Below are 27,542 nucleotides of genomic sequence, written 5' to 3' on the forward strand. Positions count from 1 at the left end.
GACAGATGTTTGATTTTTCTTCCCAAAGGGGGAAAAATGATAAGTTAGTATATTTAGAAAACTTATAATGCAATTAATTTCATAGTGGAGATTCTTATTAAATATTTTCTTAGGTGCTTTTTATTAACCAGTTCTTCTGTAGCCTGTTCACTCTTGGCATTATTCTTGAATAGGATGTTGCAAAGTCAATGTACATTTTCTAAGAAGTGGAAAACTATGATCCACAATTAAGTAAGGCAGAAGCAAAGAAAACAGACTCTCAAGAGAATGGAAATTCAATTATTTGTAGACAGAAATTTATTCAGAGTTTTGCAGAAGACATTTATATTAAATATTGTGAGAAACCTGCACTTTCGCTTGTTCTCTTTCACCTACCCCCTCTCTCCCCATCTCGCTCTATTTCCCTCCCTTCTTCCCTCCCTCTCCAGCATTATGATGACAGTCTACTTTGGATTCGGATTAAGTCCTTTCATAGCATATAAGAGCCTTGTATGTGGTGTTAGTACCAGAGAGTAACTGAGCGGACTTTGATGTGTACCACACTTGCCCTCTAGTGGGGATCTGTGATCCATGCAGCTCCCTGGGCTGTTTGGTCGTCAGCCCTGGGCATTTCCAAATAGACGTTTTTTCAAGATGGTTTTTATAAACAGATAAGTCTCATTTATATTTATTTTATTAGTTGCTAATTTGCAAACGATTCTGTTAAAAGGCTCAAAAACAGTTTATTCTTGTGAGTACTTACACATCTTTATCTTATTTATACAACTAATTTGCTTTGTAAACTCCTTTCTTTCATAATACAAAGATAAACTTAATGGACCCAGATCCAATTAGCCAAATTCTAAACAAATGACTTCATAGTATTTAATTAAAAGAAGTAAATGGCATCCCTGTATGTGCTTAATTATCAGGGTGATTTTTTTGAATGACATTTTGGGACTGTCACATGAAGTACCTTTTTACCAATTCAGAAGAGTTTTTCTGTTTTTATTGTTGTTATTGTTTGCTCTTTCAACTTTACACTTGTTTTTGACCACACCAAAGCAGCCGAAGGGCATGTGACATATGAAAACTTTCTGCCCCTGGCATAAAGACTATAAATTATTAACTGTTTCCATTTAGAATAGAATTTTGGCACTAGCTAACAAAGCCTGACTTGCTGCCAAGTTTGCTTCCTTTTGGAGAATCTATTCTGTTAGGATTAAATTTAGTGCAAATGTGTGGCACCCCAAATAACAGTGATTTAAAGAAGATAAATCTCTCTTGCATAAACAAATTCCAAACTTAAAGATTAATATATGGCGCCTCCAAGTTCAACCAAGGCTTAGATTTCTTCTAGTACGTTGCTCTACCATCCTCAATGCACAACTTTCACTTCATGGCCCATGGTGTCTGGTCCATTTCCTGTCCAATATATCCACATTCCAGCCAGCAGGAAGGAGGAAGAGAAAGAACATGCCCACTCCTCTTTAGGATCCTTCTAAATAATGGAAAGTTGTACCCGTTACAGCTACATCCAATTGGCCAGAACTTTGTCACATGGCCACATCTAGCTGAAATGTCTTCATTCTAGGCTTGCTCTGTTCCAGCAGAAATTCAGGGGTTGCAACACAATGAGAGAGGGCAGAATTTACATTCAGGGACAACTAGCAGTCCGTCCCGTAGCTTACAATCCCACCAATTGCCTTCATTGGACAGAGCCTACTCTTGCCTGGTTTTCATCTCTTTGTTTTCTATTGAAAAATAACACATTCCTTTCCATTTGTCTTCTGCTCATGAAGTTCTGCTGATACAGACTCTGTTTCCTTTTCTTTTTCCTTCCTTCTTTCTCTTGGTAAACCCCGGTCACTTGCCTGCTGGTTTTCACCGTGTTGGTGCATGCTTTCCTCCATAGGTGATGGCTGTGCCGCCGGCGCCTCTGAAGCTGCTGGGGGTGCTGCTCATCATTTCCCTGGGCTCCGTCAGGCTCACCCAAGCTGGTGCCTACTATGGAATCAAGCCGCTGCCACCTCAAATCCCTCCTCAGATCCCACCGCAAATTCCACAGTACCAGCCCCTGGGCCAGCAAGTACCTCATATGCCTCTGGTCAAAGATGGCCTTAACGTGGGCAAGGAGCTGCCCCACATGCAGTACGGCAAGGAGTATCCACATCTACCCCAATATATGAAGGAAATTCAGCCGGCGCCAAGAATGGGCAAGGAAGCAGCACCTAAGAAAGGCAAAGGTAACGTCATACTCTGGTGTTGTTATAAAACAGCAGCTTTCCAAAATCCTAAACTATGAGATTGGGGTGGTGGTGCTAAATCTTATTTTATTTTAGCGTGTGTGACTGACATTCATGAAATGCCTACTGTATTCAAAACTCTATCCCTTAGTAGTGATGATTACCCAGTAATATGAATGTACTCCATGCCACTAAATTATATGCTTAAAAATGATGGAAATGTTAAATTTTGTTATGTGTATTTCACCACAATAAAAAGATCAAAATAAAAGAATAATAAATTCAAGGGAGGTGGGTTTAGCTCTATGGTAAAGTGCATGCTTAGCAAATGCATGAGGTCCTGGGTTTAATCCCCAGTACCTCCATTAAAAAGAAAAAAAGAAAAAAAAATACATAAAAAAAACTCTACCCTTGAAAAGTTCAAGCCTTAAAGAAAACTATAATTTGGAAAGACACATGTACCCCAATGTTCATAGCAACACTATTCACAATAGCCAAGACATGGAAATAAACTAAATGTCCATCAACAGATGAATATGTAGTATATATATACAATGGAATATTACTCAGCCATATAAAGAATGAAATAATGCCATTTGCAACAACATGGATGGACTTAGAGATTATTTATTAAGTGAAGTAAGTCAGACAGAGAAAGACAAATATCATATGATATCACTAATATATGGAATAAAAAAAATCCTATTTACAACCCAAAACCAGACTCACAGACATAGAAAACAAACTATGGTTACCAAAGGGGAAAGGGCAGGATGGGATAAATTAAGGGTTGGGGATTAACAGACACATATTACTATATATAAAATAAACAACAAGGACCTACTGTATTGCACAGGGAACTATATTCAATTTCTTATAACATCATATTGGAAAAGAATCTGAAAAGGAAAAAAATATATATGTATAACTGAATCATGCTGTACACCTGAAACTATCATTGTAAATTGACTACACTTCAATAAAAAATTAGAATTTAAAAAATAAAAATAGAAAACATTAATTAAATGTAAAATTTTTTAAAAAGAATATCATATGAAAGCATTTTGCAAACTAGATGCCAGATAAATGTTTTTAAGACTGTTCTAATTGAATTGCTATATATGTCTCTCAATAATTGACAGAGGAACCTGTAGAGTACAGGCTGCATCTAGAGATGGTAACTGAAACTCTCTCCATTACTTTCTAGGCATATTCATCAGTTATTCAACACCTGCAAAGTGCCTATCACTGTGAGAGACACTTTCTTAAAAATTCAGTTGGTTTATCTGGCATTCTAGGAAACCCAGCATTTGTAGGAAAGGAACTGCATCAGAGTAGCAATCCCGCTGAGGACATAGAAATCATTCCCACTGATTCTGGCAAAAGGAGGAAGCTCTACCTCTGGGGAACTAATGGGTTTGGTGCTAAGAGGCCTGGATGCCTACAGGCCAAAAGTGAGACACACCTAGCCATTTAACCTCTCTGAAAGTACATTTCTTCATCTATAAAGTAAGATAATTGAGAGAATCAATGACATAAGGGAAGTAAAAGTACTAAATAAATGCTAAAGCACCATAAGAACTTTGAGTTGCTACAGCTGGTCGTTCAATAAACCCTAAGTAAGAACAGAGTATCTTCCAGGCACATGCTAGACACCAGGATTCCTGCTGAATAAGATGTGACCCTGCCAAATGCTCTCTTGATATAGGAGCTACACAATTCCTGCTTAGAAACAGCACACCTTAATAGTACCATAGAATACCTATTAGCATAAAAGAAGTATTCACAGTTCTCTTTAGCAGGTGATATTCCACTTAAGGGATTATCTTGGCCATTTGTTTTCCTTCCTTTCTTTCTTTCCTTCTTTTTTTTTTTTAACTTTTTTTTATTGAGTAATAGTCATTTTACAATGTTGTGTCAAATTTCAGTGTAGAGCACAATTTTTCAGTTATACATGAACCTTCCTTTCTTGAATGGCCTGCCTGGCTTTTGGCAATTCCTGTATTTATTCAGATGGGTACCACACTGCAATTGGGGAATTTGGAAAAAATGAATCCTATGGTTCTATTCTGTTCTCTAACAGTAGCTCAGTGAAAGATACAATGGTCAGGATTAAAAGGCAACTGCTGGTTAAAATAAGACTTTGGGACCATAGATTTTCTTGCTTTATGTCATTCATTACTCCCAGTAGCATGGAATATCCAGAGCTGTATTTCTCTGCAAGGCACAGCATAATCATTACAATAACATGTGCTTTGTATTTTAATAACCGTTCAAGAAAGCATAAGGCCTTTCACATCTATTATCTAATCTTGTAGTGTGGGTGTATTATTTTTGCTGTACAGATAGGCAAACCGAGACACTGAAGGTGACCCACTAAAGTGAGACATTTAATTGACCAGTCAAGATCTCATTTCAAGACAGGAAGAGAAGTTGAGCTTCCTGCTCCTAATCCCAGCTCAATTTCTTATCCATACTGCTTATCACCCTAAAATAACTTATTCACATCTCCTATTTGAAAAACCAAATTTGTAAATGAGAAATAACCTATTAAAGAATTAATATTTGAGGCTTAGGAAATCCTACAGTATATTAAAGAAATAAAGTCATCTATTTGACTCTAGAGGACAGATGTAGAAGATGTTATTAAGCCACATACAAAATAAAATGCTTCTGTTCTTCCCTGAATCCACATGATAATGACCTTCATCCTCTACATCACATTGTATTTCAGCACAAGAGGAAATATTATTTTGTCATAAATTATATTTAGAAAATCAAGGACATGGAAAATGCAGTCTAACATTAAAAATAGAAAAAATAAAAATGAATAACGACTCCAACATTGTTTAAAATACACACACTATATATTTTTCATTTTTAGTATATATTATATATATGTGTGTGTGTACAACATATATATACCTAGAACACATGAGATGGAAATACATATAAATGTTAAGCTATTATCTCTGAGTAGTGGGTTTATAGGCAACTTTGACTTTTCTTTATCCTTTTTTGAATTCTTTATTGTGAACATACCACATTATCTCCAAGTTTTGTATTAGAGAAAAATGTTTATTACTTTTTAGCTCTTTTACTTAACCAGCGCTGATAGAAACAGCTGCAGATACTAGTTCTCAAAACAGTATCTCAAATATGATGAAGAAATTACCAGCTGATTGTCCATGAAGTACTGATAACAGACAGTCCTGAAACCTGAACACATCATTCCTAGTTTTTCCTCTCGTTAAGTGATAGACAAATGTGTCGGAACTAAATAATGATTGAAATGAAGTGAAATACAATCAGTATTAATCTCTCTCCCTCTCTCTTTTCCTCTCTTCCTGCCTCCCTCTTTCTCTCTTTTCCTGTTTCCCAGTAGAAATACCATTAGCCAGTTTACGAGGGGAGCAAGGTCCCCGTGGAGAGCCTGGCCCAAGAGGACCACCTGGGCCCCCTGGTTTACCAGGTCATGGGATACCTGGAATCAAAGGAAAACCAGGGCCACAGGGATATCCAGGAATTGGAAAGCCAGGTATGCCTGGAATGCCAGGAAAGCCAGGAGCCATGGGAATGCCTGGGGCAAAAGGCGAAATTGGACCCAAAGGGGAGATTGGGCCTATGGGGATCCCAGGACCGCAAGGCCCTCCAGGGCCTCACGGACTTCCTGGTATTGGGAAGCCAGGTGGGCCAGGGTTACCAGGGCAACCAGGTGCCAAGGGTGAGCGAGGACCTAAAGGACCACCAGGACCTCCAGGCCTTCAGGGTCCTAAAGGAGAGAAGGGCTTTGGGATGCCAGGTTTGCCAGGCCTGAAGGGTCCTCCAGGGATGCACGGCCCTCCTGGCCCTGTCGGACTTCCAGGAGTGGGCAAACCAGGAGTGACAGGCTTCCCTGGGCCCCAGGGCCCCCTGGGAAAGCCAGGCCCTCCAGGCGAACCTGGGCCACAAGGCCCTATTGGGGTCCCAGGAGTTCAAGGACCTCCTGGGATGCCCGGAGTTGGAAAACCAGGCCAGGACGGGATCCCAGGCCAGCCAGGATTTCCAGGTGGCAAAGGGGAGCAAGGACTGCCAGGGCTGCCAGGACCCCCAGGCCTTCCGGGGATTGGGAAACCAGGCTTCCCAGGACCCAAAGGTGACAGAGGTGTAGGGGGTGTTCCTGGGGCTCTGGGGCCAAGAGGAGAGAAAGGACCAGTAGGTGCCCCTGGAATGGGGGGTCCTCCAGGAGAGCCAGGCCTGCCTGGAATCCCAGGTCCCATGGGCCCTCCAGGTGCAATTGGTTTTCCAGGACCCAAAGGAGAAGGTGGGATTGTGGGGCCACAGGGGCCACCAGGTCCCAAGGGTGAGCCAGGGCTTCAAGGCTTCCCAGGAAAGCCAGGTTTCCTTGGTGAAGTGGGGCCCCCGGGCATGAGGGGTTTGCCAGGTCCCATAGGGCCCAAGGGGGAAGCTGGGCACAAAGGTTTGCCAGGGCTCCCCGGTGCTCCAGGGCTGCTTGGACCGAAGGGAGAACCAGGAATCCCGGGGGCTCAGGGTTTGCAGGGCCCTCCAGGCATCCCAGGGATTGCAGGACCGAGTGGTCCCATTGGACCACCTGGAATTCCAGGCCCCAAAGGGGAACCGGGCCTCCCAGGCCCCCCTGGGTTCCCTGGAGTAGGGAAGCCTGGAGTAGCAGGACTACATGGCCCCCCAGGGAAGCCTGGTGCCCTTGGTCCCCAAGGCCAGCCTGGCCTTCCAGGGCCCCCAGGCCCTCCCGGCCCCCCAGGCCTCCCAGCTGTGATGCCCCCAACACCACCACCCCATGGAGAGTATCTGCCTGATATGGGGCTGGGAATTGATGGAGTGAAACCCCCCCACGCCTATGGGGCTAAGAAAGGCAAGAACGGAGGGCCAGCCTACGAGATGCCTGCATTTACTGCTGAGCTGACTGCACCTTTCCCACCTGTGGGGGCCCCCGTGAAGTTTGACAAACTGCTCTATAACGGCAGACAGAACTACAACCCACAGACGGGCATCTTCACCTGCGAGGTCCCCGGGGTCTACTACTTTGCATACCATGTTCACTGCAAGGGGGGCAACGTGTGGGTTGCTCTGTTCAAGAACAACGAGCCCATGATGTACACGTACGATGAGTACAAGAAGGGCTTTCTGGACCAGGCGTCCGGGAGTGCGGTGCTGCTGCTTCGGCCCGGAGACCGCGTGTTCCTCCAGATGCCCTCTGAACAGGCTGCGGGACTGTATGCTGGGCAGTACGTCCATTCCTCTTTTTCAGGATATTTATTGTATCCCATGTAAAAAAGAAAAAAGAGAGAGATATAATAGAAGAAAAGAAAATGATGCACCAAAACATCCAAATGAAAAACATAATTGCTTCAAAACATTTATATAGTTGGAAAGTTATATTTAAGTGAAAATTTGAACCATCATGTACAAATAAAAACTAAGATGCATGTTTAGTGCTCTGCACAGCAGCTTGTCATTGAAAATGATGGGATAGATTTTATGTATCAAGTACTGACACTTGTGTTGTACCCACTGGAATCATATTAGCTGTTGTATGTTATGTGCTTCCATGATAACCTGCTTATTCAGATCAAAGTATTTCAGTATGAAGGATTATAGCTAATGAAAGTCACTCACTCATATTGTTTACTTCAAAATATTTATAAATATGGCTTAAAGAAATGTCAATGATAACAATTACATACCGTATTTACTTGCATAATTTCCTCTGTATTTGCCCAGATATTTTGTCACAGAATGTGGGGAGGAGTTCTGCAATGTTACCCACCCCCCCAGTAAGAGGGGGACCAGGATCCAGGAACCAGGGTAGGGCTTTAGTCCAAGGCATATTTCTCCCCTGTCTGAGGCTGTGTCTTTTAGCAACGAGTCCTATTCACAATTGCGTGTCTGGTGTCCCTAGAAGAACAAGAGAACCAATCAACTGTAGTGTATTTACTAGTGCTTTCTCTCTGACTAGAACTGGAGAGACACTTCTGTGGGACCTAAGACAGTGCTCCTAAAGGAGCTAGCAAATCAGCTGGGAGGCATGAGCAATAATTAACTGATTTATTCCTCAAGGGTTCTTTTTGCTTGTTTTTTTTTCCTGTGATTTTTATTTTTTCTTCTTCCCTCCATGTAATTTCCATTATGGCCCAACTAATATAAACACCTGGAAGTCATAAGAAAAAAATAACCCTCTCCCCCCATAACTTTCCAGTTTTGTGGAATGTTCACTATCAATAGCAGTTATTGTGTTTATATGCATATAATGCTCCCCTTCCTCTGCCTACACACTCAAATGATGACGATGAGGTTTCATCCATGAAGGGGATATCAATACTTCTTAGTAGCCGTTGAACTTTGAAGAAATTTCCCTGTATAGTACCTATGCAAACCAGTGTGTTGTCTGATGTTCCAAAGTGAACTTCCCAAATCCAAGCCATCCTTTATTTGGGGAAGGGCAAGGGGGAGTTTCAGAATTACATAGAAAAATAATTTTATTTTGAAAAATAATTTCTGAAGTTTTAAATTAAAAAATAGATGTACTACTTCCTGCTGTAGGTACTAAAATTGCAGGAAAAGAACTGTTTCTTTAGAAGTAACCTGTGGAAGAGCTATCTGGAATGTCAAAGGGCAATGACGGCCCATGCTTTTTATGTCACCCCTGTACTAAGTATAGGAGTCAATACGAGTTTAAAGTGAAAAATAAATATTTTTCCAGGTTTTCACTTAAGTATATACTAACTGCTTCGCACATTCAAATCTGGTCTCAGAAACGAAGCATCTCAGGTCGGCTAAGAGTCTGCTGCTGACGCTGTAAGCCACTGAGGGGAAATAATGTGGGGCTCTGGTGGTGGAATCTTGTATCTCTTTCTAAAAATTAAGAGTGAGGAAATGAGGGGATAGGTACAGATGGGAAAATACACAAATAAATACGGTATTAAACACACATGGAATTGTGTCTATATTAAATCTGAATCATTTTTAAGCATCAAGAAAATTCTCCTCAGCCTAATATCTCTTTTTCCCGTATGGTATACCAGCGCCATTATGTCTCCACTTCTTAAACAGAGAAATTAGTTCATCACCACACAGTTTCTTCATGGCTAACTCTATGTCAAGCTTTTCCCAGTAAAAAGATGTCCCACCTAACCTTCGTTTTCAAAGTAGACAGCATGGATGTAGTCAAATATCCTTTGGGTTGGTCTTAAGGATGCTGGTTTAGGGCTGATGACTACGGGGGTCACATGGATCCACTGGGCTCCGACTGCTGAATAGCTGCATTGAAATGGCTTGGAAGCAAGTCATATCAGCTGATTTGTAAAACTGTATTTATCTGTACATGTATGGGCTTTTTATTTCCACCAAGAGAGAAAGTACCTCTTGAGTTAAAACCAAACTTCACTTTCAAATACCTTCCAACTTATTTATTAGTTGTTACTCAATTGCCTTTGTGTGTGTGTGTGTGCGTGTATTATCAGGCATATGCTTCTAACTTTTAGATAGGGGAGGAGCAAAATATATGCCAGATTCTGTGTATTCTACAATGGTGCTAATCTCAGAGCTAAATGAATTACTCCATTTAATTTAAAAAAGAGTTTTAAATAATTATGTATCTGTGTTGCCCTTTTGAGTGTTGCACATCATGTTAACACATTTAGTGTAAAAGCAGATGAAACAATCACATGTTCTAAAGCCTAGGGATACTGCTACAATCCCTATTTTATTCAAAATTAACTAGAACTTTTCCATGTGAAACTGGACCAAACTGGCAATATTGTTATTTAAATACAGAGTTTTAATGCAGTATGACATCCCACAGGGGAAAAGAATGTCCGCAGTGGGTGACTGTTCTCAAATATTTCACAGAATACCAAGAACAGTGAACAGACTGGTAACTTTTTTGAGTTTCCACGATAGATTTGAGACTTGTCAATAGCAAATCATTTTTGTATTTAAATATTTGTACTGATTTGGAAAAAAAGTCTTATTAAATACCTTTAAAAGTACGTTTCTCATCTTGTTCATATCACTCAGCTAACTCTGTTTGAACGTCATAACTTTTTATCCCCCAAGGTGTTTATTAGCTGCTAAAACAGAGACCTAAATCCCAGCTTAACCAGAACGAGTATTGATCTTTGACATACCAGCTTCAAGCATAAACAGGCTAGATTTCATTTGGTAGCTTCAGCCAGGGCCGCAGGTTCCTTCTACTTTGTTACTTTTTCACCCTGAGGTGTGGCTCTCATCTCCAAGGTCCAGGATAGCTAACCATCACAGCCACATTCCAGCCAGTGGGAAGGAGAAAAAAATCAGGAAAGGGAGAGCATGATTCCTTCTTAAAGGAATCAACACAGCGGTTGCTTGGGCCTCCCACATCCCATGCTGCAAATTTAGTCACATTGCTACAGCCACCTGCAAGGGAGTATGGGAAACTGAATATTTATTCAGGGCAACCACATGTCCAGTTAAAAATCAGAGGTTCTATTAATACGGAAGAAGAGAGAAAAGATATTAGGGAACAGTTAGCTGCTGCATCTGTCACATCCAACCTGAAAGGAAAAACTGCCACAGATCTCTTTTCTCCACAAGAAACCCATCTTCAAATACTCAATTTTATCATACTTTGCCACACCAGAGACAAATATTTTGAGGGGAGGTAATGGTGAGTGGAGCTATAGAGCAGAAGCAGATCCGTTTCAAGAACCTAAGGGTCTTAATAAGTATCACTGATAAGGAAAGAATTCTTTCATGGTAACTTATCAAGCTCAGAGTGATTATAACTTATGTCTAGGATATTATAAAGAAGTTATTCAAATCATTCGACAAGCAAGTCTGCAGCACTAGTCTGTGACAGCTTAACTCACTTGTTTAAACCATCAATTTGGTTTTTTGTTGTTGAAGTGTAGTTGATTTACAATGTTAGTTTCAGGTGTACAGCAAAGCAATTCAGTTATATATAAACATACATACACATTTTTTCAGATGTTTTCCATTATATGTTATTACAAGAAACTGAATATAGTTCCCTGTGCTATACAGTACGTCCTTATTGTTTATCTATTTTATATATAGTAATTTTAAACCAACAATCTGGAAGCTCAAAACCACAAAAATTCCATTCCCACATAGAACAACTAGCTCTATTTCATTCCATAGCCAAAGACTCTTTCATAGCATGGATCAGTCATCTCGTGTGCACACACTGTTGGTCACAAAAGTAAATGGAAAGAGAGATACAGGAGACAGAGTCAAGAAGGAATAAGCGGTTGGAATTTGGAATGCCGGATGAGCGGGGCAAATCCATCATTATAATGGGTCTATAGAATCCCTTAAAGGTAAAACAAAAGACAAAGTAGCCCCTACTTTGCACTTGATATTATTAGACGTGAGGGATACAAAAGCAACAGAAAATATGACCATTTTGTTTTAAAATGTCTTCTGTTTGGAAGACATCAAGATGTTAAACAAACTGATTTCCAGGTGATACACAAACAAGGGTGGTGTGATGCCGACTGGCTGCATTCGTGCTAGTGAAGTTCAGAAAGAGAAAGACCAAGCCGTGCCGCTCCCTTCCTGGGAAGGCCTCCTCTGACCTGTCTGCTGGAGAATTCCTCCTCAGCCCTCAGGACACAGCACAAGCATCACCCCCTCTTCTCTATTGCTCAGATTTAGTCACCATCCTGCCTTGTACAATCTTCCGTCCCTTCACTTTTCCTGCTTTGCAACTGTACTGTTTGTCTCTCTTACTAGAGAGGGTGTAAAAATTCTTGAGAACACCTCGTTGTTTCATCTTTGCACCCACAGCTCATTGCAGAATGCTGATCCAGCACCAGGCTGTAGGGAAGAATGAATCTCTCAAGGCTGCTGTGGGAGGTAGTGTTAAACTCGACGTGAGGTGGGACTAAATCCAGATCTGAGATTATAAGATTATACAGAAGATTATATATTCCAAGCTTACTTAGAAGCCTATTGTGGGATGAAACAATCTCAGATAAGGTTTTTTGGACATGACGTTTAGAGACATCATCTTCAGTTGGGATAGAATTTGGATGAATGAAACACAGGGCATCCCAAGAGGAATAGCCCTCTTCCTCTAATAGACAGAGGAGGAAACTGACATTGTGTGTGTGTGTGCATGTGTGTGTCTGGGGGGAAGGAGGCTGAGATAAGAGAAATGGCCTGACTAGATCAGAAGAGCTACTGAAGGATCAGTAAAGGAAATGGACTTAATAACCAAAGAAGGGTCAAGTGATATAAGGCTTTACATATAGGAAAGATAGTTATATTTTATCTAATATGCAATAAGAAAACATTTTAGGTCATTAAGTGGGAAAATTACATGAAAATAAGTATTTTAGAAAAATTACTTTGATGATTCTATGGAGAAGGTAAGTTACAAGTAGCAAAACCAGTGAGGAACTCAGAACAGCTTCAAACAAGAGTGGGATGATGGGTTGATGGTTAAGGGGGCCGAACCAATCTCAAAGTGAGGGTCAGACGTCAGAGTTTAAGGCCTACATAACAATGGAGCTACTTCAAGGGCTAGCAAATGGAATGAAGAAGAATGGAGAACTGAAGAGACAGTTGAAAGACTAGTCTGAACCTGGGGACAATCCCAGAATGGCCTTATGAGGGAGAAGGAAGCTTGACTCAAAGGTAGTTTCCTCTCACTGATACACTTGGAAAACAGGGATGGTACCACTGACAGAATTAGTCTACTGCGGAGCCTGCTCCAGGCAGGGAAAGAAGAGGATGCTCAGTTTACGTACAGACTCATGGGATTTACCTGACGGCAGGAGATGCCTGTGCCCCAGATGTGCATTTGCTAGAAAGGTGAAAGGTGGAGCCATGAGCCTGGAGAGAGACCTAGTGGCCTGTTGTAATAAGAGAGAGAAAAGACTCACTTGAAATCAGTAGCACCATTTGCAGACACAAATGATTAAATTGCTTTAAAATGTCCTCCCTTACTTGCTGTAGGAGTTTATTTAACAAATCCTTTCGTCATAGATACAGCAAAGGGAAATGTCATCTCAATTCATACGGAATTACAATGAATTCCAAATACACAGGGCTGATAAAGAGTGTAAATCACGTTCTACTGTATTTCAGAAAAATTTTTCTCTTTAATGGTCCTTACGTCTCTAAAATTGCAAATGTTCGTGCTCATTTCGTATCACAGAAAAGAAAAATACCTATGGAGTAGCGTTAGATTATCTTTCTTCTAGCAAAGAGTTACACAGAATTTCTGAAGCTTTCATTTTCAAAACCAATATTTGTATCAGGATAAATTTTATGCTCAAATTATTCTTTATGATGTCAAATAGCTGTTAATAATTTTTATTGTTAGAAACTATTTTTGCTACTTCCTGGAGATAAGGGCAATGAAATTTAAATTTAAAAAGTGGGTCACATCATCCCATTTTAACCATCCATCCTGTTTTAACAAATTATTCAGAAGTTTCTCATGTGTGTTACTGAAACACAGAACCATCTAATAGAATTTTCCTTTGAGGCATCCAGAACCTTTCCAGAGGGATTTTTTTTTTCCCCTTTGCTACTTTAATACAAGTAAAAATAGATTTTTATTAGATTCAAAAGCACTTCTAAATTAAAGTTTATGATTCTTGTGGAGACCTACAATTCACATACTTTGTTGAAACCACCAAGGCCTAAAAATTAATTTTATAATGATCACGGCCAAGTCAGTTCTCATCTGACAAGTGAGTGGCTGGCAGCAGCATTCACATCTGCTCTTCATTTGTGGGGTGAGAGACAAGATGGGGAAGGCTGCTGGAATGCCTACCAGGCTCCAACTGGCCGCTACTAGTAGCTGCCTTTCTTCACCAAGGACAATGCTGTTCTTGTCATTTGTTCTGCCAAACCAGAGTCACCATAGAACATGTTAGGAGAGGGCTCTGGGGCCAGACTCAGAACAAATCTTGGCTCCTCTATTTAGAAGCTGTGATACCTTGAGTCAATTATTTAACGTCTCTAAACTTCAGCTTTTGCACCTGTAAAACAGTAGGTAATAACGGTACTTGGGAGGGTGCATGAAGATGTCGGTAACGACTGCTACAGTTTACTGGGTGACAACCCTGGACCAGAAATTCTTGAAGTAATTTTATGTATTAACTTAGTTACTCCTTATAATACCTCTATTATTAGCCCCATTTTACAGCTGAAGAAACTGAGGCAAAGTAACTTGTCCAAGATGTAATAAATGACAATGCCAAGGTTTTAACTCAAGCGTCTGGCTCCACAGTCCATGTTCTGAGGTATCACGTCATATTGCCTAAAGGCAGGAGATACAATTTTCAGTTGCCTAAGAAGCAAACAACTGCCAGTGAGGGTTTAGAATATTAGCTTGCCTCAAAAGAAAGAGATGACCTCAGTTATTTCTTAGTCCTGACCAGAGACAACAGAGACAGACAGCTACCAGAAGACTGTATATTGACAGATGTCATGGTGACATCCTGACCCCTTAGAAGATATGAGGGCAGCTGGCTTTAAAAACTAAAGGGAACACCTCACAACTATTATGAAACAAGACAAAACAACACAAAAAATAAGTGTTGGTGAGGATATGGAGAAATTGGAACCCTTGTGCACTGCTGGTGGAAAAAGTGAAATTGGGCAGCAGCTATGGAAAACTGTATGGAGGTTCCCCCAAAAATGAAAAATAGAATTACCATATGACCCAACATTTCCAGTTCTGGGTATATACCCCAAAGAACTAAAAGCAGAGACTCAAATAGATATTTGTACATTCATATTCATAGCTGCATTATTCACAATATCTAAAAAGTGGAAGCAACCCAAATGTCCTTTGATGAATGAATCGATAAGCAAAATGTGGTATATACATACAGTGGAATATTACTCAGCCTTAAAAAGAAGGAAATTATGATACATGCAACATCACAGATTATCCTGGAGGGCAGGATGCTAAGAGAAATAAGCCAATGATGAAAGGACAAATATTGCATGTTCCACTGATATGAGGTGCCTGGAGAAGTCAAATTCATAGAGGCAGAAAGTAGAAGGGTGATTTCCAGGCACTAGCAGGGAGGCAGGAATGCGGAATTATTGCTTACTGGGTGTAGAGTTTGTTTTGCAAGATGAAAAGAGTTCTGGACATGGATGGTGGTGAGCATTGCACAACAATGTGATTGTACTTAATGCTACTGAACTGTACACTTAAAATTAGTCAAGATGGTAAATTTTATGTTATGTGTATTTTACCACAATTTAAAAAGTAATTAAAAAAATTAAAAACTAGAAGGACAACATCTGCTAATAGGACAAGTCCCTGGTAGGGTTATGACCTCTGGCAACCTCCCTTACCTCCAGGTTCACCACAGTGTTCGCCAAATGGGTAAAGAGTCTAAGCAGCACCACTGTGGTGGTCCGGAAACCACAAGTTCCAGCCTCTCCCAGGGAGGCTCTGCAGATCACTCAGGGGACTACCACCTACTGCACCTCCTCTGCCTCAGCGGATGTGACCTTCTAGGGGCCTTAAGATCCAGCTGCTGGAGGCAGTCTACCTTTACCCGATGAGCCCAGAGTGCAAAAAGGAATGGTTTCCTTTCTTCTTCAAACCTTAACATGCAATCTCCATGTCAATTTTCTGGTTCCAAAGATTAGGTTTTTCTTCCTCTAAATGAGGCGATCTTTAGAGCTCATACATATTCAAGATGTGAATTTTTTTTAAAAGTAAGTTTTATTTCAGCCACCTGACCTCACCTAGCCCTGTGGGGAGAAAGATGGAAAATTCATTGCCACTCTAAGCAGGGTACCCTACAGCTGACAGGAGAGGGGAAGTAAGCATGGTTTCTGCAACTTACAGATCCCCAAGGAACAAGGTCTCCCTCTCATAGCCAGAGGAGAAACACCGGTTCCACTGCAGGTTTTTTCTTACATGAGAAAATGGGTCAGGAATTCACTTCTGAGGACAGAGTGGGGATGGTTTGTCTCTGCTCCGTGATGTCTGGGAGGGAAATCAACAACCGGGACCTGTAATCATCTGGAAGCATCTTCATTTACACATCTGGCTGTGGATGCTGGCTGTCATCAGGGATCTCAGCTGAGCTGTGGGACATGTCCTTTCCATGTGGTTTCTCTGTGTGGCCTACCTTGGGCTTTCTCATTGTATCATACCTGGGTTCCAAGTGGGCATCCCAAGGGAGCAAGGTGGAAATGCATAGAATTTTTAAGATCTAGCCTCAGAAGTCACAGAATATCCTTTCTACCATATTCTATCAGTGAAGGTGACAAATGCCTGCCCAGGTTCACAGAAAAGGAAGCCAGACCCCACCACTCAATGGGAGGAGTGTCAAGGTCACATGGTAAGAAGAGCATGTGGGATGGGAGACACTGGTGGCCACCTTTGGAAAATACAATCTGCTTTATGTCCACCTGGGTGTTCAGCATCTCATCTATAGTGGATATTTCGCTGGTGGACCTGGACAAAGATCCATACACTTTTGCCCACCCCGTTAGTTCCCTTCACATGCCTCTTCTCAGATCTCTTTGCTATTGAACTTCAAATATTATATCTTCCAGGCCCTTGACCCACTCAGCCACACAATTCACTATTGCTGAAATTCTGTGTTTATCTTTAGCTCAGACTATTACTCTCTCCATTCAAAGATGACTAAACGTACATTTGGTAGCTCTGCCCAATAGAAGGATTCTCCTCACCATTGTCCGTTAAGGCCCCTCCCCGAGTGGGACTGTGGTGCAGTAGCAGTCCATTTCCAGCTCTAATAACATATCAAGCCTGAACCAGTCATGAATATTTCCTTCAACATCATCAGCTGGTCATAGGGAACACTTCATGAAGCCATAGGTGTGAGTGAGGAATATAAGACAGAGATCTTTGCCACCTGTTCATGTAAATTACTTATGACTTCTGGACCTACTTAGATGTGATCCCATGTATACCATTTCTATTATTCAGTGGGTTGTTGCTGTATACACCCAACCTTGCAAAACCCAAGTCCAGAAGGGCAACTCTGATAATCTAATCATTTGATGTCCCGTAGTCAAATGCTCAGTTTCTGCTAGAACTCAGTATCATGCCAGTGGCTGCTTTTTCAATGGTTTGGTTGCCAGAGGTATGGCTTTAGCCTAGTACCCTGGAGTTTGTGCTGCAATTCTCTTTTTAGGTCCTGCCAGATTCCACACAGCATCATCAACTATCACCTAGCACCTTGGGATCTGCCACATCATTATGAAATAAGAGGAGGAGGAGCTTGTATCACAGCCTAGGCCCACTGCTGAGCCCTCTCTTCTCTTGGCCCTGCTCACAACTGTCAGCCTTTCAACTCATCTGGTGAGTTAGAGCAGTATTTCCAAGTGTGGCATAGGCTATAAAATCTAAAGAGGTGCACTAAACACTGTTTCTATTTCTTGAATAGGTAGTCGGTGCTAGGAGATGAAAGATACAATAACTTTTCCTCTTCCTTGAAGGGGATACCCAGGCATGCCTCAGATATCCAGACTTCTAAAAATGTAATCAGTGTTGTAGGCCCCTGAATATTTATAATTTATCTCTCACCCTTTAGCTTGTATTTTACCAGGTCATCCGCAGTACTTGCCATTTCTTCCTCCTCAGATCCAATTAATACTATGTCATCAATAAAATGGATTAATGTTATGTTTTGAGGAAGAGTCAAATAATTGAAGTCCTTTTGGATTGTATTATGACAAAGATCAGGAGAGCTAACCAGCCCTGATTCACAGCTCTGACTGAATACAAACTCAATTTTCTCAAGTGAATGCAAACTGCTTTTGATCTTTTTTCCTGATATGAACTGAATAGAACACATCGGCCAGATCAAAATCACAAAGCAAGTACTACAGGCTGTGTTGATTGGTTCAGCCGAAGATACAACACCTGGTACAGCCTCTATGCCTGAAGATACCATCTGATTACATTTACAGTCATCCACCATCATTTGCCATGGTCCATCCCTGGCTCTGAACAACCATACTGGTAAACCAAACCCCTTGCAGCCTTTAAGTCTTTTCATTTGGCATTAATCTATGCAATTCCACTAGAGTGAGGCAGTGCTTCTGAGTTAGTATCTTTGCAAGGAGTAAGGTAAAGGGAGGCAGTTTCAGAGGTTTCCATGTGACCTTCTTACCTTGAAGGTTCTTACTTCATAGGTCAGAGGATCAATGTGATGGTCCTACCAGCTTCTAAGTATATCCATCTCAATTATGCATTCAGCAACTGCAGAGATGACCATAAGTTGATGGACCCATTAAAACCACCATGAAACAGATCTGGGCCAGGACTCAATCACCTGGCTCCTGTATGCCCCACTCTAACAGGGGGTATGGTGGCAGTTTGGATTCTCTGTATCAATGTAGTTACCCTGTATTCAGTAGTCCTTGAAAGAGCTGGGTATTTCCCATTTCCTCAGTGTATAATTACCCCAAAAAATGGCCATAATTTCCTTTGGAAAAGGTATGAGTACATATCATATATACTGGTTGTGTCTCAGAGAACTTCCCCAGGGGGATCCAGATTCCCTTTAATCTAAGGACTCAAAGTTTGAAAACTGGCTTATGTCTGGAAACATGTCCAAAGATCATCTTTTTCCATTTTGGCAGTTAAAATCTGCCTTCTGCTTACCAGCTCTTGATTCTGCTGTTGTTGTTACATAAGTCATTAGATACCCTTACTAGCTGTCTATCTGTCTTGCCCCTAGGAGCACCATGGTCTGTGAAACACCTCAGATAACCTACATTCAAGGAATCCCTGACTGATGATTATATTCACTTTGCTTCTGATGTTAAGTGCTGCCAACTGCTTTTGCTGTTCTGGAATTCTACCTTACTCACTGACTCTAGAGCATCTCCTACTGTCATCTCTGGCCTGGACAGGACAGTCACCACTGAGTCTCTCAACTAAGTCAGTGCCCACACACTACTGCAGTCTTATGGCTTTAGTGTAAGAACTATCTTCTGGGCCCTCTCCCAGGGGAGACAGTCAGCTGGTAGGTTCTCTGGTCTCACATAATAAATCCATTCTAAAGCCCACCACTGCATCTCCTTAATAATCCTGATGTCTCCATCTCACTTACTATAGGTTACCATTATGTCTATGCTTGAAGCTGCCATCCCCACTGGATGCCAGGACTTGATAGGACATTAAATCATCAGCCACTGCCCTGTATTAGTAACCTCTCTCCTACCCAGGTTCACACACTGTTGGTCCAATACTCTCAAGATCCATTACCTTATGAAATTTGTGGTTCCTGCTGAAATCTATGTCTATATCTATACCTATATCTATATCTATATCTATATCTATATCTATATCTATAGCCTTTCTTGTAGGCTGTATCTTCCAGTCTGTCTATACCGGGATCTAACTCTAATTACTGGTGAGGAAGTAATGAGGGGAGGTGAAGGTTCAAACATCACTAAGTGAGGCCTTGACTTGTCCCCAGGTAATGAGAGGTCACTTTCCTCCAGCAAGGGAGAAGGGCCCCTTCTGTCAGCCCAGAAGGCTCAAGAATCTAGGGATTCTGGAAACTCAACACATCTACCAAAAAGTCTCCATTTCAGTCTCAGTCCCTCTCCTTCTCTTTTAGGACTTCATTTTAGCATAGGTAACATGACGGCCTGATGCTTTCAATCTCTTTGGAGCTCTGCCACCCTTTTGATCAAACTCTGACCTGAATTTATAGTAAAATATGGTCTCTGGTTGCAGAAGAGAAGGACCTCTTTAAACACTTCTGGATTTCTCAGCATATTCAGAATTTATAATAATCAGTAACTCCACAATCTTAATAATTACAATTGCCCCATATCTTTTAAGTGTTAAAGCTAACGCACAAGCCAGGATTTCCCCCTTCTAACTGTACTTCATCCTAATCTATCACAGGTGAGGGACTGTGTCCTAGTCATTGAGATGCTATAGTACATGAGAAGTTTTTACCATTCTTCTTACTGCTGTCAATTATATCTTTGTTACCATCTTAACAGTGAGAAAACTGATTCCCAAATTTTGTCTTGAGGGTCTGTTTTCTAGGGTATTTCCAATATCAACTATCTTAATTTAGGTTGCTTCCAAAACAGACCCTGAGACCAGGACTTGGGTGCAGGCATATTATTTGGGAGGGATCTCAGGAAGCACAAGTTAGAGAGTGGGGAAAGGATACAGGAAAAACAGAAAGGCTATAAACTGTGAAATGTATTTCAGAATTGTGCCACCAAAGGATGGAGAATTTGGAGCATTATCTACTAACACCTGTTTCCCTTTGGTTTAGGGTTGCTCTTGGGAGCATTAACTTCGTTGAACCTTGGGCTGAACAAGCTCCTGTGGTGCCAGAGAAGCAAACAGTAGGGATAGTCAGGGAGGGAAGTTGTTAGTATGACGGAAATGGTCTACTACAGCTGCAAGGAAGCTCAGTCAGTGGCCAAAGGAAAATGGAGCAGGGAATCAGCAGTATTGCTTCAAAGTCATAATGAAAGAAGAGGACAGTATGATTAAAAAGGCATTGTGTCTGCCTCCTGGTTCCTAACACAGAGTTCCTAAATTCCTTGGAATTTCCTTAGTGATAAAGGCACTAGGAGCATCTTTTGTTTCAATATTTGGTTTTTGACCCGTTTCTGACACAGAACTCCTAAATTCCCTGGAATTTCCTGGTTGGTAGGAGAATCATTTCTTCTAATAAAGTGTCACTTGGTGAGCTCCTGGATAGAGGCTGGTCACCAGAAAGACTAAGCCATGATTAGAAGCTTGACACTTTCAGACCCACTCCCCATCCTCCCAGAAGGGGAGAGGGGCTGGAGATTGAGTTAATGATGGATCATGCCTACATAATGTAGCCTCCATAAAACCCCCAAAAGAATGGGGTTCAGAGAGCTTACCAGGTTGAACAGAACCATATGTCAGGAGATTGTCACACTCCAACTCCATGGAAACAGAAGTTCCTGCACTTGGGGACCCTTCTGAACCTTACCCTATGCATCTCTTCATCTTGCTGTTCATCCTTTATACAATAAATTGGTTGGTATAAGTATTTCTCTGAGTTCTGCGAGCTTTTCTAGTAAACTACTGAACCCAAGGAGGGTGTGCAGAAGAACCTCTGATTTATAACTGATAAGTCAGAAGCACAGGTGACAACTGAGGCCTTGTGACTGGCATCTAAGCAGGAGGGTGGGCAGTCTTGTGGGACTAAGCCCTTAACCTACAGAGTGTGTACTAACTCCAGCTAGTGTCAGAACTAAATTGAATTACAGAACACTCAGCTGGTGTGGTATCACAGAGAATTGCTTGATGTGTGGAAAACCCACACATCTGGTGCCAGACGTATTGTGAGTATGGTACTATGTGAAAGTAAAGCAGAAACACAGAAGTGGATTTCCCAAGTCGGGGGAAATATATATGTATATATATATACTCCCTCAATGGATTTAGCATAGCATATTAATCATAACTGAAGAGACAGTTAGTGAACTGGAAGTTACATCTGAGGAAATCACCCTAAATATATACACAAATAGACAAAGGGAAGAAAAATATGAAAAGGCTAATAAAGATACTAGTGATATTGGAACAGAGATGAACAATGACCAGTGGAGCAGAATGGAGGGTCTTAAAATTGCCCCACAAACACATGGACACTTGGTTATTTGATGTCACTGCAAAGAACTGAAGAAAAAAGACTATTTAAATGAATGGTGCTAGTACTACTGGTTATCCGTGAGACAAAGTGAAACCCCAACCCCATACAGATGAATCAAATCCATACGGACTCTTTTTAGAATGTAAATTCCAAGGGATCCTTTGGTTTCATGTATGTGTGAAAAGTGGTATATGTTTTGCTGGGGTTGAGGGGATGTCAGTGGTTCTTTATTGTGGATAAAATCACTATTACAAAGGTTCACTTGATAAATTAAAAAAAAAACACACTTGCTGAACTTTTTCTTGGCAACCCACCTGATTCATTTCTCCTCTGCATTTATGCCTTTAAAATGTCATCAAATCCCAAAACTGGTAGGCATCAGATCTCCGGAGAATTCTTAAAGAAAAAATTCTCATGCCCCATCTAGGACTTACTCAATCAGAACCTCTAGGAGGTAGCACTCAGGAGTTTGTATTTATAACAAACATTTTCAGGAAATTCCACCACAAAGCCAGAACTGGGAACCACTGTTTTAGATCATTATTAGGTTTCAGAATTCATTGAGAAAACAGAAGCCACAGGAACACCATCAAATCTTGCAGCCATCAAATCTCTTTACAATTAAATGACTGTTCATGTCAGATGGCATCTCCTCTCTTGGCTCTGGATCTCCAACCGTTTCCCCTCTGCAAGAACCTGACTCCTGTAATTATCCCCTCTCTTCCTTGACTCTTAGCAGCATGCCCTTATTTGGGGACCACTCTTCTTCCTTATCTCCATGACAATCACATTTGCCTGGCTCTGCTCTTCCCTCTCTGGCCATTCTCTCCCGGGCTCTGTGGTCTCTCCTCCTCCACCTGACGTCTGAATAGTGGAGGCCCAGCAATCTTAGACAGCTTAGGCTGCCATACAACTTACCATAGACTTAAACAACAAATGTTTATTTCTCACAATCCTGGAGGCAGGAAGTCCAAGATCCTGGTGCTGGCATGGTCAGATTCCTAGTGAGCACTGTCTTCTTAATTTATAGAGAACCAGCTTGTTGTGTCCTCACACAGTAGAAAGAGAGCTACCTAGCTCTCTGGCCTCTTCTTATAAGGGCACTAAACCCATTCATTAGGGCTCCACTCTCATTACTAAACTACCTCCTAAAGGCCCCATCTCCAAGCCACTGCTATCTCACTTGGATAAATGCAACAGCCTGCAAACTCCTCTTCCTGCTTCAACTGTTCTTGCACACCAGCCAGCTTGGAAAATGTAAGCAGATCTCCCAGACTAAAAATCCCCTAGGGTTTCCCACTTGAAATTCTTATCATGGCTGAGGAGCCTTTCCAGTTCTGGCCCCTGCCTCCCTTTCCACCCTTCTCTCTTGCCAAGCTCCTCCACTTACCCTCCCAGCCAGGTCATGATTGCTGTTTATTTCCTTTAGAGTATTTTATTATCTGAAATGATCTATTTCTTTACTTGTTTGTTGTTTGTTTCTACCTGGTCTAAGACTAAACTCATCATTTCACCCCCCAAACTGCAAAGGGAGTAAGTAGGAGCTGTGGCCTTTAGTAGATGAATGAGGGCCAGGACTAGGGTGAGGCAAGCAGGCACCTCCAGCACATTTAAGGAGGCACTCACTCTCAGGTTTGCGCAAGTGCCAGCCTGAGAGTGAGTGACTCCTTACATTTTGCACCCTGGGCCTCTGTTTGCCTCCCCCAAGTCCCAGCCTTGAAGAGAGGACATATAGGGTGTCATTTTTCTCTCATCCTTTGATTTCTTACTGTCATCTGCAATTTGCTGAACTCAAATCTGAAGCCAGAGCTCAGGGGACATGAGCGTTGTAGGGCACAGAAAGGTAGAGTGTTAAATGGAAAATATTCAATCCAGTATAGTACCTTATGGAGGACAATTAAATGAATTATGATATAAAACACCTAGAGAGGTACCTGGAACATGCTGCTGCTGCTGCTCCTGTTATTATCATCATTATCACGGCCCATCTGATGCAAAAATTTGAATACACTATCAGGGGCTCATGGACTCCCTGAAGTAAATTTATAGACTGAGTTCAAGAACTAAGAACCCCTGCCCTGATTAAGCATTTTTCAGGCTGTATGGTGAACCTTCACAAAACAGCCTTTAAACTTTTTTTTCCCTCCTTCTAATCCACTCCTTCCCAACTGTTTTACATAACAATATCCATAAAAATGGCAATATTTGTATAACACTGGAATGAGGAGATGAGGTTACCCTCAGCGTGAAGCAACTGCCCAGGGGCTCTCCTGCGCCAAAGACTGAGGGGGTGAGTATTGTGTCACACCCACTCCAGACAGAAAGCTCTGCTCAAATCTTTTATCTAACATGTACAGTAACACCAATTTAGCTTTCTTAAGAGAATACTTTCATCACATCCTTTGCATCTAATGAACCCTAATATCCAGAATTCTTGGTCTGGCATTCAAGATTAAGGCAAGGAGTTGGAAGAGACCTCAGGAGTCATTCAATTTATTTCTTTTGTTTCACAGATGAGCAAGGTGAAGCCCAGCAAGGTGAAATGACTTGTCCAAAACAATATGCCAATCGACATCCATTGACAAGGTCAAGTTTAAGGACCACCTCCTTTATGACAGCTTCTCAGTTCATCCCATTAAGAAATGAATACTTCCTCCTTCAAATTCTCACAGTACTTATTCAGATACTGCACAGGAAGAGGGAGCAGATAAAGACCTGTTTCAGCTTGAGTTTCTCCATGTTAGATGAAGTGATCAGACTCTAGGGTAAAGGATTTCACAATAGACTGATTTACAAATTAGGATGTTGAGTCACTGATAAATAGAACAGTTTAATGGATGTACAACTTAGGCTGGCTAGCTAATATCATCTGAGGTCAGCAAAATTTTTTCTGCAAAGGACCAGGCAGTAAATATATGAGGGCTACATAAAATCTCTATTGCATATTTTTCTTCTCTTTTTGTTATTGGTTCATTTTATTTTGTCTTTTCTTTTTCTTAACAATGCTTTGAGCTAAAAACATTCTTAGCTCACCAGGACAAAACAAGCTATGGGCTGCATTTGGCTTGAGGCCTTAGTTTGCTGACACTTCATGTCTGTTGCCAGAAAGAAAGCTGACTTGGGAAACAAACTGAACTATCAGAAGGCTGTTTGGTAAGTAAAACAGAGAAAAGGCAGTTCAAATTCAGTCAGGCAGCAATGTACTTTGAGTGTCTACTCTGTGTCAGGTACTATCCTTGGTCTTGGGGCTACAGTCATGAATAAGAGAGATTTAATTACAGTCCCCAAGATGATGGGAGAGGGGGTGTGTGATGAGATATGACTGAAACATTATAAATAGGGGAGTTTCATAATGATCCTGACTGCTGTGAGGAAGCAAGACTGAGGTGGGACAAGAAAAGAAGTAGGGAGAGTGGTTAGAAGCCTATTACAGTGGTCCAAGAAAGAGATAACTATCTCAGGCCAAGGCTGTACTGATGAAAGTGATGGAGAGGATGGTTAAATGTTTAGATATGAGATATATTTTGGAGATATATCCAACCAGACTTACCAATAAATCAGACGAGAATAAATTAGTGGGTGGGTGCTGCCACTTACTGATGTTAAGGAGGTTAGAAGAAGGTGAAAGTAGTTGGGATCCAGGGCCAAGAGGAAGACGGATCCTGGGGTAAGATCAGAGAATGGGAAAGTGAACTCACATAGGAAAGGCAGTAGGACTGTCTGGCAGTTTTGAGTGTCATTTGAGATAAAGGGTCTATTACTGGAATCTTAGTGAACCCTTAGTGAATAGCACCTAACTACTGAAAATCTGTATTTTCTATAAGTGGATCTTTCCCTTTGTATTTTAAATTATATAAATAAGTGTTCTTCATATCACAAACATATATGTAATGTACCTATAAGTTATAGGCATAATACTTACATGCAAACCCACTCTACCTGAATTAGAACTTTACCATTAAATTACATTTACTTTTGTTCTTTCTAATCCCATGTCCCTGACCACTCCCCTCCTCTGCCAATCCATATCCTGAATTTTGTGCTTATTATTCTCTTATCTTAAAATCACATGTGTATTTTTTGCCTAAAGAATTTTTAATTTTCCTTGTATTTGAACTTTATAAAATGACACATTATAACTGACTATACTTCAATAAAAAAAGACTTGAGGACATCTGGAAGTTGATGCTGTGAAATAAAGTAGGATATTTATTTTCCAAAAAATGGCACCTGGGAATTGGCTGTTTTAAACCCATCATTATGTTTCCAAAATATATCCACATTATTATGTGTAGATAATATGTATTATTATTCATTTATTTTGCTTGTGTGATTATGCTACAGTTTAGTTATCCTATATAAACAGATTTGGGTCGTTTCCACTTTTTTGCTATTATTAACTGTGTCACTTGTGAATATTCCTTTATAGTTTCCTGGTACACACATGCAAGAGCTTCCTAAATGTATACAGTTAGGAGTGGAAACTGCTGTATCAAAAGATGCATTATGTTGAACTTTACAAGATTTTGCCATATTGCTCTTCTAAGTGGTTTTATCAATTTACAGTCATGGCAGTAATGTGTAAGAATTCTCATTGATGCACATACTCTCCAGAATGTGGTACTGACAGACTTCTTAATTTTGGCACTTCCTTTTCCATATTAGTATTTAACAACTTTCCTTTTCAATCAACCACCATAATCTTCTGCCATCTACATTTCCTCATGAAAGATACATTACTTTTGATGATTACAGATTATTTTACATTTGCCACATTTATATCTAATATCTTCCCTTTTAGGACGTTTAGAGCATACTGATAAAGTCTACACAGGAATGCATCTATAAGCCATATATTAGTTGGGTGGGTTTGGGGTAATTTTTCACTTATGGCTAATTCTATCCTCATCAGATTAAGAGTCTCGGTCCTAGTCATTTTCGAGGATGTACCCTATCATTAGTTTACACATTTATTCTTACAATTTTTGTATTTCCTCTACTAGAGTTGGTGACATCTGGTAAGTGGGATATATCCTACTCATCTTTAAACCACTATTCCAATCATAATGCCGGACACTGTGTATACTTAACACATCTTTGTATGACCTTCACCTCTGTGTGCGAAGACTGCCCTGAAAAGTATCATCCACACTTAAAACTGGCCCCAGCACTCGCCGCCCAGAGGGGTTTCCCTGCCCATCTCTGCCCACTTCAGGGAGTGAGACAAGCACTGTAGGTCTCTTACCTACACTTAGGCAGCAGTGGGCTCCCTTCTTTTTTCCTTCTTTGTTTCACAAAACCGGGGTGAGGGACACCGTAACCGAAGTGGGTGTAGGGAGGCTGACTCTAAACTCTCCGGACCACTTGGATCTGTCGGTGGGCGACCACTTCCATACCAATCAACATTTTCTTTACTCATACAGTATAAAAAGAACAGTACCTTCATCTATAACAAAGCCCCAAAATTCACAATCATGAGTTCTTGTGCACGTTTTCTAAGTACAAACACATGGATGCTCAAAACACTGACACACAAACGAAAACACACCCACGTGCTCTGGTCTTCTCCCGCGACTCAAGCTCTTTGAAACTGAACAGAGAAAAATCGTCTTAGCATCTCGTCTCGCACTTTCGACAATATCTATTCGGCAAAAATAAAACCTAAAAA

General features: G+C 41.1%; 1 protein-coding gene across 2 annotated transcripts in view; it reads left to right on the forward strand.

Moving 5' to 3' along the window:
* The window catches only part of COL8A1 (collagen type VIII alpha 1 chain), a 146,213-nt gene extending 135,979 nt beyond the window's left edge, over positions 1 to 10,234 (forward strand). Inside the window, exons 3-4 of one of the 2 annotated variants that reach the window (XM_006195641.3) lie at positions 1,895 to 2,225; positions 5,608 to 10,234. In XM_006195641.3, the coding sequence (XP_006195703.1) occupies positions 1,898 to 2,225; positions 5,608 to 7,517 (2,238 nt within the window). In that variant the 5' untranslated portion in view covers positions 1,895 to 1,897 and the 3' untranslated portion in view covers positions 7,518 to 10,234. The remainder of the gene's footprint in view (positions 1 to 1,894; positions 2,226 to 5,607) is intronic. The other variant, XM_006195642.2, reaches the window with a different exon arrangement.
* The last annotated feature ends 17,308 nt before the right edge of the window (positions 10,235 to 27,542 follow it).

This window comes from Camelus ferus, chromosome 1, assembly GCF_009834535.1.
Source record: "Camelus ferus isolate YT-003-E chromosome 1, BCGSAC_Cfer_1.0, whole genome shotgun sequence".
Lineage (NCBI taxonomy): Eukaryota > Metazoa > Chordata > Mammalia > Artiodactyla > Camelidae > Camelus > Camelus ferus.